The following is a 12,606-nucleotide window of genomic DNA, read 5'->3' as shown; positions in this document are numbered from 1 at the left end:
AGTGGCTGATGGAAACTCCATTCACGGCCTGAATGTATTCAGACATAGTTACTGAGGTAACATGGATGTAGTGACTGAGGGGAGTGGGATGTACTAACTGAGGAGAGTGGAATGTCGTGACTGAGGGTAGTAGGATGAAGTGACTGAGGCGGGGGGAGATGCTGTGATTGAGGAGAGTGGGATCTAGTAACTGAATGGAGTGGAATGCAGTGACTGGGGAGAGTGGGATGTATTGACTGAGGGGAGTGGGATGTAGTGACTGAGGGGACTAGGATGATGAGTCTGTGAATATTCGCAATGAGTCAGTTTGGGAAGTCGAATGTGTTGATTGAATTTATAGCCTCTACTTAGTTCGCAGTCTGTGTTGACAGACGGAAGATTCATCAGATAGATACACGTGTTATAAACACAGCTGTGTAACGTTCTCTGGACAGTTCTGCCAAATAAGGTTAAGCTGTTTAAAGGGATCAGCATCTTGTCCCTTTTCTCTCACCCTTTATTCCATATCGAGGGACATTGACAACTAAGGAACCTGAGGAACAATCTACCAGAGAATCCAGTGAGAGACTATCCTCTATCTCACCTGTGTCTCCAGCCTTAGCTATCTGCTCTGTGGCGTTCTTTTTAAGCTGATCCTTCACTCATTGGGAGTCAACAATCACTCAGACGCAGCGATTTATCCTATATCTTGCTGAGGGTGTGGGATGCAGTGACTGAAGTCTGTGTGATTTTAAGCAGAGTCACAGGGGTGAACTGATGAACTTCTGGCGCAATAATAACATGTTTATTAATATATATATAATATATATATATACACACATACACATATATGATATATATATATGTATATATATATATATTTATACATATATAGATTTGTAAGGATACCATAAGAAACAAAGCTGTCCCATACTCTAATTTTCACAGTATGTTTACAGTCCATGCAAAATTATGACACCCTGTGATCATGTAAACTATACCCTGGCATCAAGTGTCAGATGCCACCTCAACCAGATGCTATGGATCTCTCATCAACTCCTCCCAGACACCTTTCACACCATGGTTTACCCGTCTCACAACACTCTGTCTTACATATGAAGAATTCCATTCTCCACTATCCAAGACCTCACCTTGGAATCTTCTCCCAAACTGGCGTTTTCTCTCGGTCACCTTCCACAATGCTTTACCCGCGGATTCCAAGCTCTCTTTCTGATGCTATTCTTCCCTGAGCCGCCACATGGATCCAAGCTGTCTTACATGTGCTCTCTCTCTCACCGAATCAGCTATAACAGTGCAGTAACTTCACATGTCCTAGCAAAGAGTTACAGGCATTCAGCCATCTTTTCAGTCATACTTGCCTGTTGCAAGCTCTTCTGGCTTTAAATCTGATTTCTGCAGCTTTTGTCTCTTTAACTCTGAAGCTTGGAGACATTTGCTCTGCCCCTCACCCTTAACTTCATTAACAGGACCCATTCCAGGTTCCTGCCCTTCCTTCGCCCACAAGGTCTGCTTGGAAATTCCTTCTGTTCCACTGCCCTGGATGTTACAGCCTTCACATTAGCTTTGGATTGTTTATCTGTTCCCTTTGCACCAGTCTCTCTGGCAGCTACTTTCATCCAATTTTAGCTTAGGACTAACTATCTGCCCCTTTTATGTGACTTTTGCTTGGCAAATGGCTCCCAAACAATCTGGTGCATTTCTTCTTCTGTTTGTGTCTGGGGGAATGACCTTCGTCTCTAGACCACTGTTGCAAGGCAATAGCACTGTTTTTAGTCCGCTCTTGTGTTTGCTTCGCTTCTTAAGTCATAAACTTTCACTAGGAATGCGAACACCATTTTAAAGTGAAACTGAAACTCAACTTGACCTTTGCTAACATTCAAATACAGAAATACAAATGAATCTTAAACTTTAAAACTGGTATCCACTCCTAAAACCTACAAAAAACCACTATAAGCTACTTAAACTATCTCTAGTTCCTAAAATGGGTGCCGGTCACGAAAGCTTCATGTTAAATAGTTGAAATTTCCAGGTGTCCACACTCCTCCTTCCCTCATCGCCCTCCTCTTTATTGCAGATCCTGGGACTTTCCCAACTCAAGAACCCGAGGAACAATCGACAAGTGAATTCGTTGATATTTCAGCCTCTATTTCAGGGAAGACTTCAAGCACAGGTATCTGCACGGTGGGGTTGATTCTAAACTGATCCTTCACTTGTTTGACTACAGGTGGATGCAAACAAAGAGTTTATTCTATATCTAATAGAGGGAATATGATGTAGTATAACTGGGCAATGGTATGCAATTTTTCATTAAAGTAGAATGTGGTGACTGTGGGAGTGGGGTGCATCCTCTGAGCAGAGTGGGGTGTAGTGACTGAGTGGAATGGGATTTTGTGACAGAGCGGAGTGAGATGTAATGTCTGAAGGCAGGTCGATCCAGTGACGGAGGGGATTGTTATTTAGTGACTGAGTGGAGTGGGGTGTAGTGGCTGAGGGGAGTGGGACACAATGAGTGAGGGGAGTGGGATCGAATTACTGAGGGAGCTGTGATGCAGTAACTGAGGGGAGTGGGATCGGCTGAGTGAGTGGAATGGGAGCGAGTGACCTTGGAATGGGATATAGTGACTAATTGGATTGGGATGGAGTCAGTGAGGAGAATGGGATTTAGCGACTGAGGGGTGAAGGATGTAGCGTGTGAGGGGAGTGAGTGCTGTCACTGAGGTGAGTGGGGTGTTATGACTGAGGGGTGTGGGGTGTTGTGACTGAGGGGAGTGGGGTTTTGTACTGAGCGGATTGGGAAGTTGTGACTGAGCGGCGTGGGATGTAGTGAGTTAGGGGAGTTGGATGTATTGTGTGAAGGTAATGCAATGTAGTGAGTGAGGGGAGTGGGATGCAATGACTGAGGGGTATGGGATGTAGCGACTGAGTGAGTGGGATGTAGCGAATGAGCGGTGGAATCCAAATTTGGATTTTCCACATCTTTATATCATATTCTCGCCTCTTGCAATCTGCTCTCTCTTTAAATGTGCTTTATGCAGCTTTTGACTCTTTAAACCTGAAGCATGTTGCATTTCTCTCTTCCCCTCACTCTTAACTTAATTAACATGACCTTCTCGAGACTTTCTCCTGTTCCACACCCGTAGATTTTGTGGTATTTTCTTCAGTTTGGGACTGGTTATCTGTCACCTTTGCTCCAATCTCTCTGGCAGATACTTTCCACCAATTTTAGCTTGGGACTAGCAATCTGCCACTATTCAGTGGCTTCATCTGGCCACATTCTTGAAAGCTAGCAGAACTCCAACAGCTTCTCACATGAGCTGCTGTCTTTCTTCCTCCGTGTGTGTCTGTGAGATATAAGTGCCTGCTGTTGTTCTGGGCAACAGCACTATTTTATTCTAAACTTGTGTTTGCTTAATTAATAAGTTGTAAACGCTCATTAGAAATGCAAGTATCCTTTTAAACTGAAACCAAAATTCATGTTGACCTCTCTTATCACACAAGTACAGAAATGCAAATCAAGCTTAAACTTTAATATATTTGCTAACATATGTGACGTTTACTGAAGCTTCATGCCAAACAGGTGAAATTTCCTTTTTCCTCCACTCCTCCCTCCCTCATCTCCCTCCTCCGTTATAGCAGATCCAGGGATCTTACTAATTCCAGAACAAAGGGAACGATCGATGAAAGAATCCGTTGATATTTCTCCATCTGTATCAGTGGGGTTGTTTCAAAATGGATTCTTCACTTAATGTGTTCTTCATATCACACTTGTTCCTAAGTGGACTCTTTGTTCCCAGAATGAGCTCACTCACAGGGCCCCATTGAAAATAAAAATATATATATATATAACAGGGCGATTAATGGGGCCAGAACGTGCAATTGTGCAGGACTCGTTCTCAATCAAATACATTATTCAATCTCTTACAAACCGGATGTGAAAGATTGCCAGAGGAAAATTATATGTAATATTCCATTAAACTAGACTGCAGTGACTGAGGGAGTGGTGTGTAATATCTTAGCAGAGTGGAGTGTGGTGACTGACAGGAGTAGTATTTAGTGTTTAAAGTGAGTGAGATGTAGTGACTGAGGGCAGTGTGATGTAGCGACTTAGCGGAGTGAGATGTATTGACTTAGTGGAGTGAGATGTAGTGACTTAGCGGAGTGGGTTGCAATGACTGACAGGATTAGTTATGTCGTGAAGGAGTGGAGTGGGATGCAGTGACTGATGGGAGTGTGATGTAATGATTCCGGGGGTGGGACGCACTGTGTAAGGGCCGTGGTTTGGAATTACTGAGGGGGCGGGATGCAATGACTGAGGGGAGTGAGATGGAGTGAGTGAGGGGAGGTGGAAAGCAATCCGTGAGGGGAATGGGAAGTAGTCAGTGAGGGGAGTAAGATTTAGTGACTGAGGGGAGAGGGTTATCGTGACTGAGGGGGTTGGGATAGGGCGAATGAGGGGTGAAGGCTGTAATAAGTGGAGAGAGTGGGATATTGTGAGTGAGGTCAGTGGGCGCAGTGACTGAGGGGACTGGGAGTTAGTGACTGTGGTACAATCAGGAGTGACAGAGCAGAGTAACATTGGTGTGTTCCAAATTATATAATTATGAATTGAATCATTTTCTAAACTTTGCAACCAGTTGCATGATCTCTTGAGGTGATACGCGCTCTGCAATCTCCCATGTCTCCTATCTTCATTTCAGATCCAGGGAAAACACCAACTCCATTATATGAGAAACACTGGACTCGAAAATCCACTCTCCCTGAATCATCCAGCTCAAAAGGATGTGAAATATCAGGTATCAGTCTGGAGAGGAGATTCTACAGAAAATCTTCTTACAATGTGATCGCTGCAAACTGATACTAAAGAGTGTGGGATGTGCTGACTGAGGGGAGTGGGATGCTGTGACTAGGGGGAGTGGCATGTCGTGAGCGGGGGCAGTGGGATTTTTTGACTGAGGGTAGTGGGATGTAGTCAGTGGGGGTAATTGGATGCGTTGACTGAGGGCGAAGTATGTAGTGGCTGAGGCGAGTGGGACACGGGCTGAGGGGAGTTGGATGCAGTGACTTTAGGGAGCGGGATACAGTGATTGAGGGGAGTGGGACGTAGTGAGTGAGGGGTGTTAGACGTAGTCAGTTTGGGGAGTGGGATGCAGTGAATAAGGGGAGTTGGACGCAGTGAGTCAGCACATTGGGATTTAGTGATTGAGGTTATTTTGTAAAATTAGCCTAATCCCGCCCCTTTTCTCTCTTCCTCCATTTTCCAGTCACATCTCTTTACTCTCATTCTTGTTTCAATCTCTCATCGCTCACTTCAGTTGTTTGTCGCTTGTTCTCTAACTCCTGTTCCCCACTCCATGCTGAAGGTTTAGATTTGCTGGTTTCTCTCAGAATTTGGAGAGTTTGGGCCCGGCGAATTAATTTCTCAGTTGAAATGTAGATGATTTTGCAGCTGAGGATTTCTGATGAATCCCGTGGTGAGTAATGGTAAAGAATAATTCGCTGTGGTGAAGCACTGATATCAGGTCAACTAGGAAGTGAGGATGTCCAGAATAGAAGATCAGAAGTAATACGAGAAGAAGTAAACCATTCGACCCGTCGAGCCTACTCCACCAAACAATACGATCGTGGCTGATCTTGGGATTTACCTGAACTTTCCTGCCCGCTCCCCACATCCATGGATTTCTTGAGACACCAAAACTTTGTCTATCTCAGTATTAGGCATATTTTTAGAAAGCCATTCCTTGCACCGATCAAGCATCCCGAATCGCTGTCAAACACCTGTCTTTCCAAAATGTCCCTTTCGGAAAGGAAACCTGCCGTCCCTCCCAGCTCTGGATGCTATGTGACTCCAGTTCCACAGCAATATGCCGGAATCCTAACTCTCCTCTGAAATGGCCCAGGCAGCCACTCAGTTGTATCAGGCCGCTACAGAGAAGGAAGAACACACGGACTGCAGCGCTTCAAGAAGGCGCTTGCCCACCACCTTCTCATGCTCAGTTATGGGTGGATAGTAAATTCTGGCCTTTCCCGCGATGCAGACACACAACAAATAAAAACAAAACAAAAAAGTGTATTCGTAATGTGTGAAATCGATGGAAACACGGCCTGCAGCTTTGTAAACATTTTCTGAGGTTCTATCTCAATTTTCTGTCTCTGTGTCACTTGTGGCTTCATCTCTCTGTCTGCCTCTCCCTCCCTATCCATTTCTCATTCTCTCTGACAAGACGTAAACATGGGATGAAAATGACATAAGAAGAGGTAACAAGGGGCTGACAGTGAAGAGTGAGCATAGCGAATGATAATACGGAAAGCGTAGAATTGAGATAAGATGGAGTGAGATGAAGAGGTATATGGAGAGGGAAAACGGTAAAAGGGGATGATAAATTGGATTACAGGAAGCAGATCTTAAACGGAAGTGATTTTTCTAAATAGGAAATGTGCCCTATGTGAAATTCAGGGTATGTTTAACCAGCTGATGTTGTGACTGTTGTGTTAGATACTAAGTTCAAGACGATTCGCGTGAAGGTCACTTCAGAACGAGGGCTCGATGAAGAGAGAGCGAGGGACATCATTATGGATCGGGTGAGAGAATGCACTGCACTCAGGACAAAAATGACATAAACCAGATCCTCCCTTTCACACTCTGCATTCACTGATCCGGAGCTCCCCACTCAGATAACTGTCCCAATCTCCACCCTTGTTATTCTACTGCCCATTGATCAGAAACTGAACTGGACTCGCCAAGAAATACTATGGCTACAATAGTCGTTCAGAGGCTGGGAATTGTGCGGAGTTCAACACACCTCCTGACCACCTCCAAACCTGTCCACCATGTACAAGGCACATGTCAGGAGTGCGAGGGAATTCCCCTCATTTGCCTAGGTGAGTGCAGCTCCCACAACACTCAAGAAGCTTGACACCGTTCAGGACAGAGCAGCCCCTTTTGATTGACCCCCCCCCCCCCCCCCCCCCACCCCAGCCACAATCATTCACTCCCTCCACCACTGACACATATTAGCAGTAGTGTGAACCATCTACAAGATGCACTGCATGAATTCACCGAGGCTCCTTAGACAGCATCTTCCAAACCCACTACCGCTACCATCTGGAAGGACAAGTGCAGTAGATACAAGGGAAAACCACCACCTGGAAGCCCACATCCGACGAATGAATTTTTAAACATGAGTTATTTCTCATTATCAATCCACTTCTCTCCCATCCCGTCATCTTGCCCAATCCCTCCCTTGATTGTGAAACTTACCCATCATTTCTTCTGTTTGTGGCAGCTCCAGAAGGATCAATGTCTAATCGGCTTGAAGCGGGAAGATATTCAGTGCTCAGGTGTGGACCCTCCGGAACCGTGAAAGAAATGGAGAGTGTCACCGAGCAGCCGTGATGCCATCTCCGTGTGCCTTTATTACCTTGCTCGATGAAGGCTCTGCTTTACCTTCAGCATCTTTAATGCAATGAATCTGTCAGCAAAGTGATCATCTACTAGACGTGTGTAATTCTGGTACCGCTATTGATTCAGCTCCATACTGCAAGAGTGGGGGAGTTATTCAACCTTTGCTTTGTTAAGTATAGAATGAGGCCCCTCTTTTAGATCAGTGACCTCTGGCCAGCCTGAAGCCAGACTGGCCCTCCAGTTCTGGCCCATTTCAGGATTAACGTGTTCTCCTGTTTAATGAAGGTTTTCGATTAAAGATCTCCAAATGTGCTGGAGGCGCTAAAGATTCATGGAACTGTCAAACTCTGAGAGTGGGCACAGGGACAACAGATAGTCCGTTGTTGAAGGACAGCCTCTGGGAAGTTATGATGTTTTTAATCATTGTTACTGTAGAATGGGGGACTACTTTGGGGCTGGGCTTTGTAGAATCAAAAATAGGCTCACAAGTCAAGGTTATATTGAATGATAGAGTAATTTTGTTTGACAATAGCTGTGTTAAGATCTGCTGTATAAATTTCCGATGATGTTGAAGTGACAGAAAGAAAATGTAAGGGGAGCAGCTGAATTAAGTGAAGTGACTGATAAGAGGTGGATTCCTTACACGGAATTATATTCATGACGTAGTGAAAAGTAAGGGTTTTTTTTTTACATTTTCACTGACGACCATCAATAGAAATGTTGTGAAATGCCGCATTGACCCTAATGGGTAATCCTATCAAACTGCACAGGTCAGCAAGCTGGGCTTCCATTGATGGGCAATCAGACAAGGAAGTCTCTCAGCTGGAAAGGCATCAATAAAGTGGCAGAATGCAATCAGCATTCCAATCACAAGGGTTTGAGTGGCTGAATACACAGCTTACAATTGGAACACGCTTGCATCACTTATAACCCACTCTGATGTCAAATCTGTTTGATTTTAAACTTTGTGTGTAATTGCTACTGCTTGAGTTGTGTGCTCAATAAATTTCTGAACGCTTATCCTGAACGTTTTAGGAAGCTCTTTTAACTTTTACTGGAATGTCTGCTTCACCTGACACCTTTCTTCTCCCGCTTTCTCTTTAACGGCTGCTCATTGAGTGGCGAGGGTCACTATCAGGAAGGTATGGGAGTGTGATTGATGAGTTGGTTCCAAATTCCCAGCTCCCAGGGTCAAAGCCTCTTCTCAAAATCCTTTCACTGTCTTGTGATTAAAGTGATAAAACCCCACCCTCTGCTGGACGCTCACTGCCACTACAGGCGCTGCTCTTAGCCTATCTCAGAGAAGTTAATTTATTGCATGGCTGCATCTGGAAACAGATTGATGAAGTGTGAATATTGAACAATGTTGAAAAGCATTGACGTTTGCAGCGGGGTGCAAACTTCACTAGGATGGTGCATTTGCTATTTTACCACCTGACCCTTTGCACGAACTCTCTCCTCATTCTCCACTGGAGTTATGGGCTGGAGATGGTAGTTGGGGATTATTTCAGACAGCAATGTGCACATTTGGTTGATTTATAAGGTTCTAATCCCGTTCAGAATGGAAGTAGGAAAACGTTGCTGTACTCTGTAATTCCTGTGCAATACATTGGCAATGTTTGACCCGACACATTGGATCTTGTTAAGGATTTTAATTGAATATGTCTTCAAGGTAATTTTCTCAATTTCTCTCAGATTCTTTGTCAATAGAAAATATATTGAAAAAAAAACAGAGTATGCGAAAAATTATTGTTACCTTTAATTTCATAAGAACCCTCCAGTGGTGAACATGATATCACATCCCATGCCACAATCTCCTTTGGTACATCTCACTCTTCCCCAGTGAACCTGTAGTAGCATCAGCCTCACCCAGTCTCCCTGGTGTGGCTTTCCCTCTTCCTGTTCTAATTTCCCTGCAGGCCGATGATGGCATTTAACACCCCCCTTCCCCCCCCCCCCCCACCCCCTCCACATATAGACCCCTAATGTATGAGGGCCATAGAGTGGGACAGCTAACTCCAGGACTGAGATTAGACCGTGGCCCCTCCAGTGGCCATGAAGACGGATATTAGCTTGACACTTTCCCCATCGAGAGAGCGCCCTTCCCAATTTTTTACCAGAGTCATAGAATCCGCTCACCCCTCTGCCAACAGAGCCAGAGGGAATGCCCCACTCTACATCCACAGACACAGGTGCCCCTCACTGACACGAGAGCGACAGGCCCCATTTCCCCTATGCTGCCATAGCTAAACCGCCAGCCTCGCTGTCCCCGGGGCAACTGATCCTTCCCGGCACTCAAACTATAGTCAAAGGCTCCACCAACCCCTCTGTCACCAGAGCATTAGGCGACAGCCCGGGGACCGGACCAATCCCCATTCTGTCACAAGAGAGGCAGCTCACCGCCCTGCTGGAATGAAGAAATCAAATGTTAAAGTAGTGGAAACTCTCAGTGAAAAATTTCTTCAAAGGATTGAACGCATCAAAAAACTGGAGTACAGGGATATTTCAGCACATTCTGCAAATGCTCCCTGAAATTAGCCTGTGTCACAGCACAAATCGCATTGTTTTCCCAGCAACTCAGGAGCTGCAGCATGAAGCCGAATTGCAGCATATAGTCACCCATCCATTGCGGAACAGGCATCATATAAAACATCCGCCTCCATATAGAAAACACCATTAGCATCGGCCACAACAGGATGAAATTGGCCCAGATAACAAACAGCAAAATGATGGATTTCCTCCGACTCTCCATCTCTGGGTCTCTGGGACTCTCCTCAATTCTGTGAGCCCGGACTCTCCTGCGGGTTCTGCTCTTAACTTAAATGTTTCTGACTGTGAAAACGTTGAGCAGCAGAATCAGGACAAATGGAACACAAGGTGTAAGAATGTGATGGAGAAATTCTATCGTTACCCAGGCCCTCGAGTCACTACATCCCACACCCCTCCGTCATCCGACTGACATCCGTCAGTTACTACATCCTATACCCCTCACTCAATGCACCCCAGTCCCCTCACTCAATGCACCCCACTCCCCTCAGTCACTACATCCCCCTCCCGTCAGTCAGTCCACCACTCTCCCCTCAACCACTGCATCCCATTCCCATTAGTCACGTCATCCCACTCCCCTCAGTCACTTAATCCCACCCCGCTCAGTCACTTCATCCCATCCCCCTCAGTCAATTCATCCAAATCCCCCCAGTCACTTCATCCCACTCCCCTCATTCACTTCATCCCACGCCCTTCAGTCAGATCATCCCACTCCGCTCAGTCATGTCATCCCACTCCCCTCAGTCACTCCATCCCACTGCCCTCAGTCACTTCATCCCATTCCCCTCAGTCTCTTAATCTCACTCCCCTCAGTCCCTTCATCCCACTCACCTCAGTCACTTCATCCCACTCTCCTCAGTCACGGCATCCCACTCCCCTCAGTCACTTCATCCCAACCCCCTCAGTCACTTCATCGAAGCTCCGTCAGTCACTTCATTCCACTCCCCTCAGTCACTTCATTCCACTCCCCTCAGTCACTTCATCGCACTCTCCTCAGTCACTTCATCCCAACCCCCTCAGTCACTTCATCCCACACCCCTCAGTCAGCTCATATAGAGGCAGAACGATCAGGCAGAGTCTCAGACAATTAATTTGCCAATAATACTGAGTTTATTGAACAATATCAAAATCAAACAGCCATGCACATATCAAACAATCAAAGTGTCATCAATCAACGTTTTAAATGAAATCAAATTTATTACATATTTAATAAGGGAAGGCAAAAGGAAAAGTATGCTTATCAACGAAACCTTACAGTTCACACAACTGAAGTTTTAACGCTTTGACGTCAATGGCTGGGAGGAGGTCGCTAGCAATCAGTCAAAATGGCGACACCATGTCCATCTTTCTGCATCACGCTTTGAGTCGCCATGTCTTAATGTTGAGGCAGAGCGGCCGCAGGAAAGGCATGGGAAGAAAGAAAATCCTGCTCTGCGAATCCCACTACCTAGTGGGACATACTGCCCAATGTGCCTGAAGCGCTGCGGCTGGAGAATCAGCCTGTTCATCCACATGAACACCAACAACAGGAAGTTGCCAGCACGAAGAGACATCATCATCGAACCGAGGGACAGCCGAAGCTGACGACAATTTAATATCCATCTTGGTGATGTGACCAAGCTTGGCCACAGAACACTCAATCCCCTCATTAAATCATTGGTATATATTGTAAATTTGATGAGAATGGCGATTGATGAAGATTATTAGGCACCAGGCCAAGGACAGTTGGGAGTGAGATGGAAAATCAGTAGGTCACAGGGCTACTAATCCAGAGAGTTTGACTTCAAATTTCACCCCTGTGGTTTGAGATTTTAAATTTAAAAGCAAGCCTGTATACAGACAGCCTGGAGCAGCAAAAACCACTGGCAAACTGTGAAAGTTGCAAGGATTTATACAGTGAATGTTCTCTCTCTAAAGAGTGTCCGTTAAGATTTTTCTTCGCAGCTTTCCAAGACTCCCTTGACAGCAACTCACAATCTCATCAAATAAACCAATTAGAAGGATAAGGGCAGCAGGCTCATGGGAACGACACGGCCTGGAAATTCCCCTCCAAGCCTCACACCAACCTGACTTGGAACTCAATCAGCCGTTCCTTGACTGTCACTTGGTCAGCATCCTGGATCTCCCTCCCTAACAGCACTGTGGGTGTACCTACACCACATGGACTGCAGCGGATCAAGAAGGCGGCTCATTGCCAACTTCTCAAGGGCAATTACTGATGGGCAACAAAAGCTGGCCTAGCCAGCGAAGCCCACATCTGAAGAGGCAATCAAAATATCTACTCCGGCCAAAACACAAGGTTGACGATAAAATGCTCAGACATGTCAATTTCAATCCCCCCCTCCCCTTAACCATTCATGGTCGGTAACTGGAGGCAGCTTATGATATAGGGGAAAAAAAACTGTTCCAAATATCAGGTGAGATGTTTCCTTGTTTTGTTATTGCAGCTCCTTTTATTAATAATCTTTAATTTGCACAAATATTTTCAAAACCGGCATCATTGATGAATGATATTGTTTCAGCCAACCCGCACTGCGAATGGCCGCAGGTGAATCCCATGTGATGAACGCTGTTGGATGTGTTGTTGCAGAGACTGACACGCTCATGGCAGATTGTACCGGAGAATGAGGGGGAAGCAAGTGTTGACCCCACTGCAT

General features: G+C 45.6%; 1 protein-coding gene across 3 annotated transcripts in view; it reads left to right on the top strand.

The window, feature by feature from the left end:
- The window catches only part of LOC144672631 (pancreatic secretory granule membrane major glycoprotein GP2-like), a 79,977-nt gene extending 70,053 nt beyond the window's left edge, over nt 1-9,924 (top strand). For 2 of the 3 annotated variants that reach the window (XM_078534481.1, XM_078534479.1), the window contains exons 6-9: nt 2,075-2,170; nt 4,698-4,793; nt 6,494-6,579; nt 7,284-7,413. In XM_078534481.1, coding sequence (XP_078390607.1) covers nt 2,075-2,170; nt 4,698-4,793; nt 6,494-6,579; nt 7,284-7,361 — 356 coding nt within the window. In that variant the 3' untranslated portion in view covers nt 7,362-7,413. Of the gene's footprint in view, nt 1-2,074; nt 2,171-4,697; nt 4,794-6,493; nt 6,580-7,283; nt 7,414-9,739 lie in introns of those variants that run through there. The other variant, XM_078534480.1, reaches the window with a different exon arrangement.
- Nucleotides 9,925-12,606: the final 2,682 nt, after the last annotated feature.

The sequence above is a fragment of the Cetorhinus maximus genome, chromosome X (assembly GCF_964194155.1).
Source record: "Cetorhinus maximus chromosome X, sCetMax3.hap1.1, whole genome shotgun sequence".
Classification (NCBI taxonomy): domain Eukaryota; kingdom Metazoa; phylum Chordata; class Chondrichthyes; order Lamniformes; family Cetorhinidae; genus Cetorhinus; species Cetorhinus maximus.
Note: the sequence above shows the minus strand (reverse complement) of the source record. Positions and strands in the feature narration are given on the sequence as shown.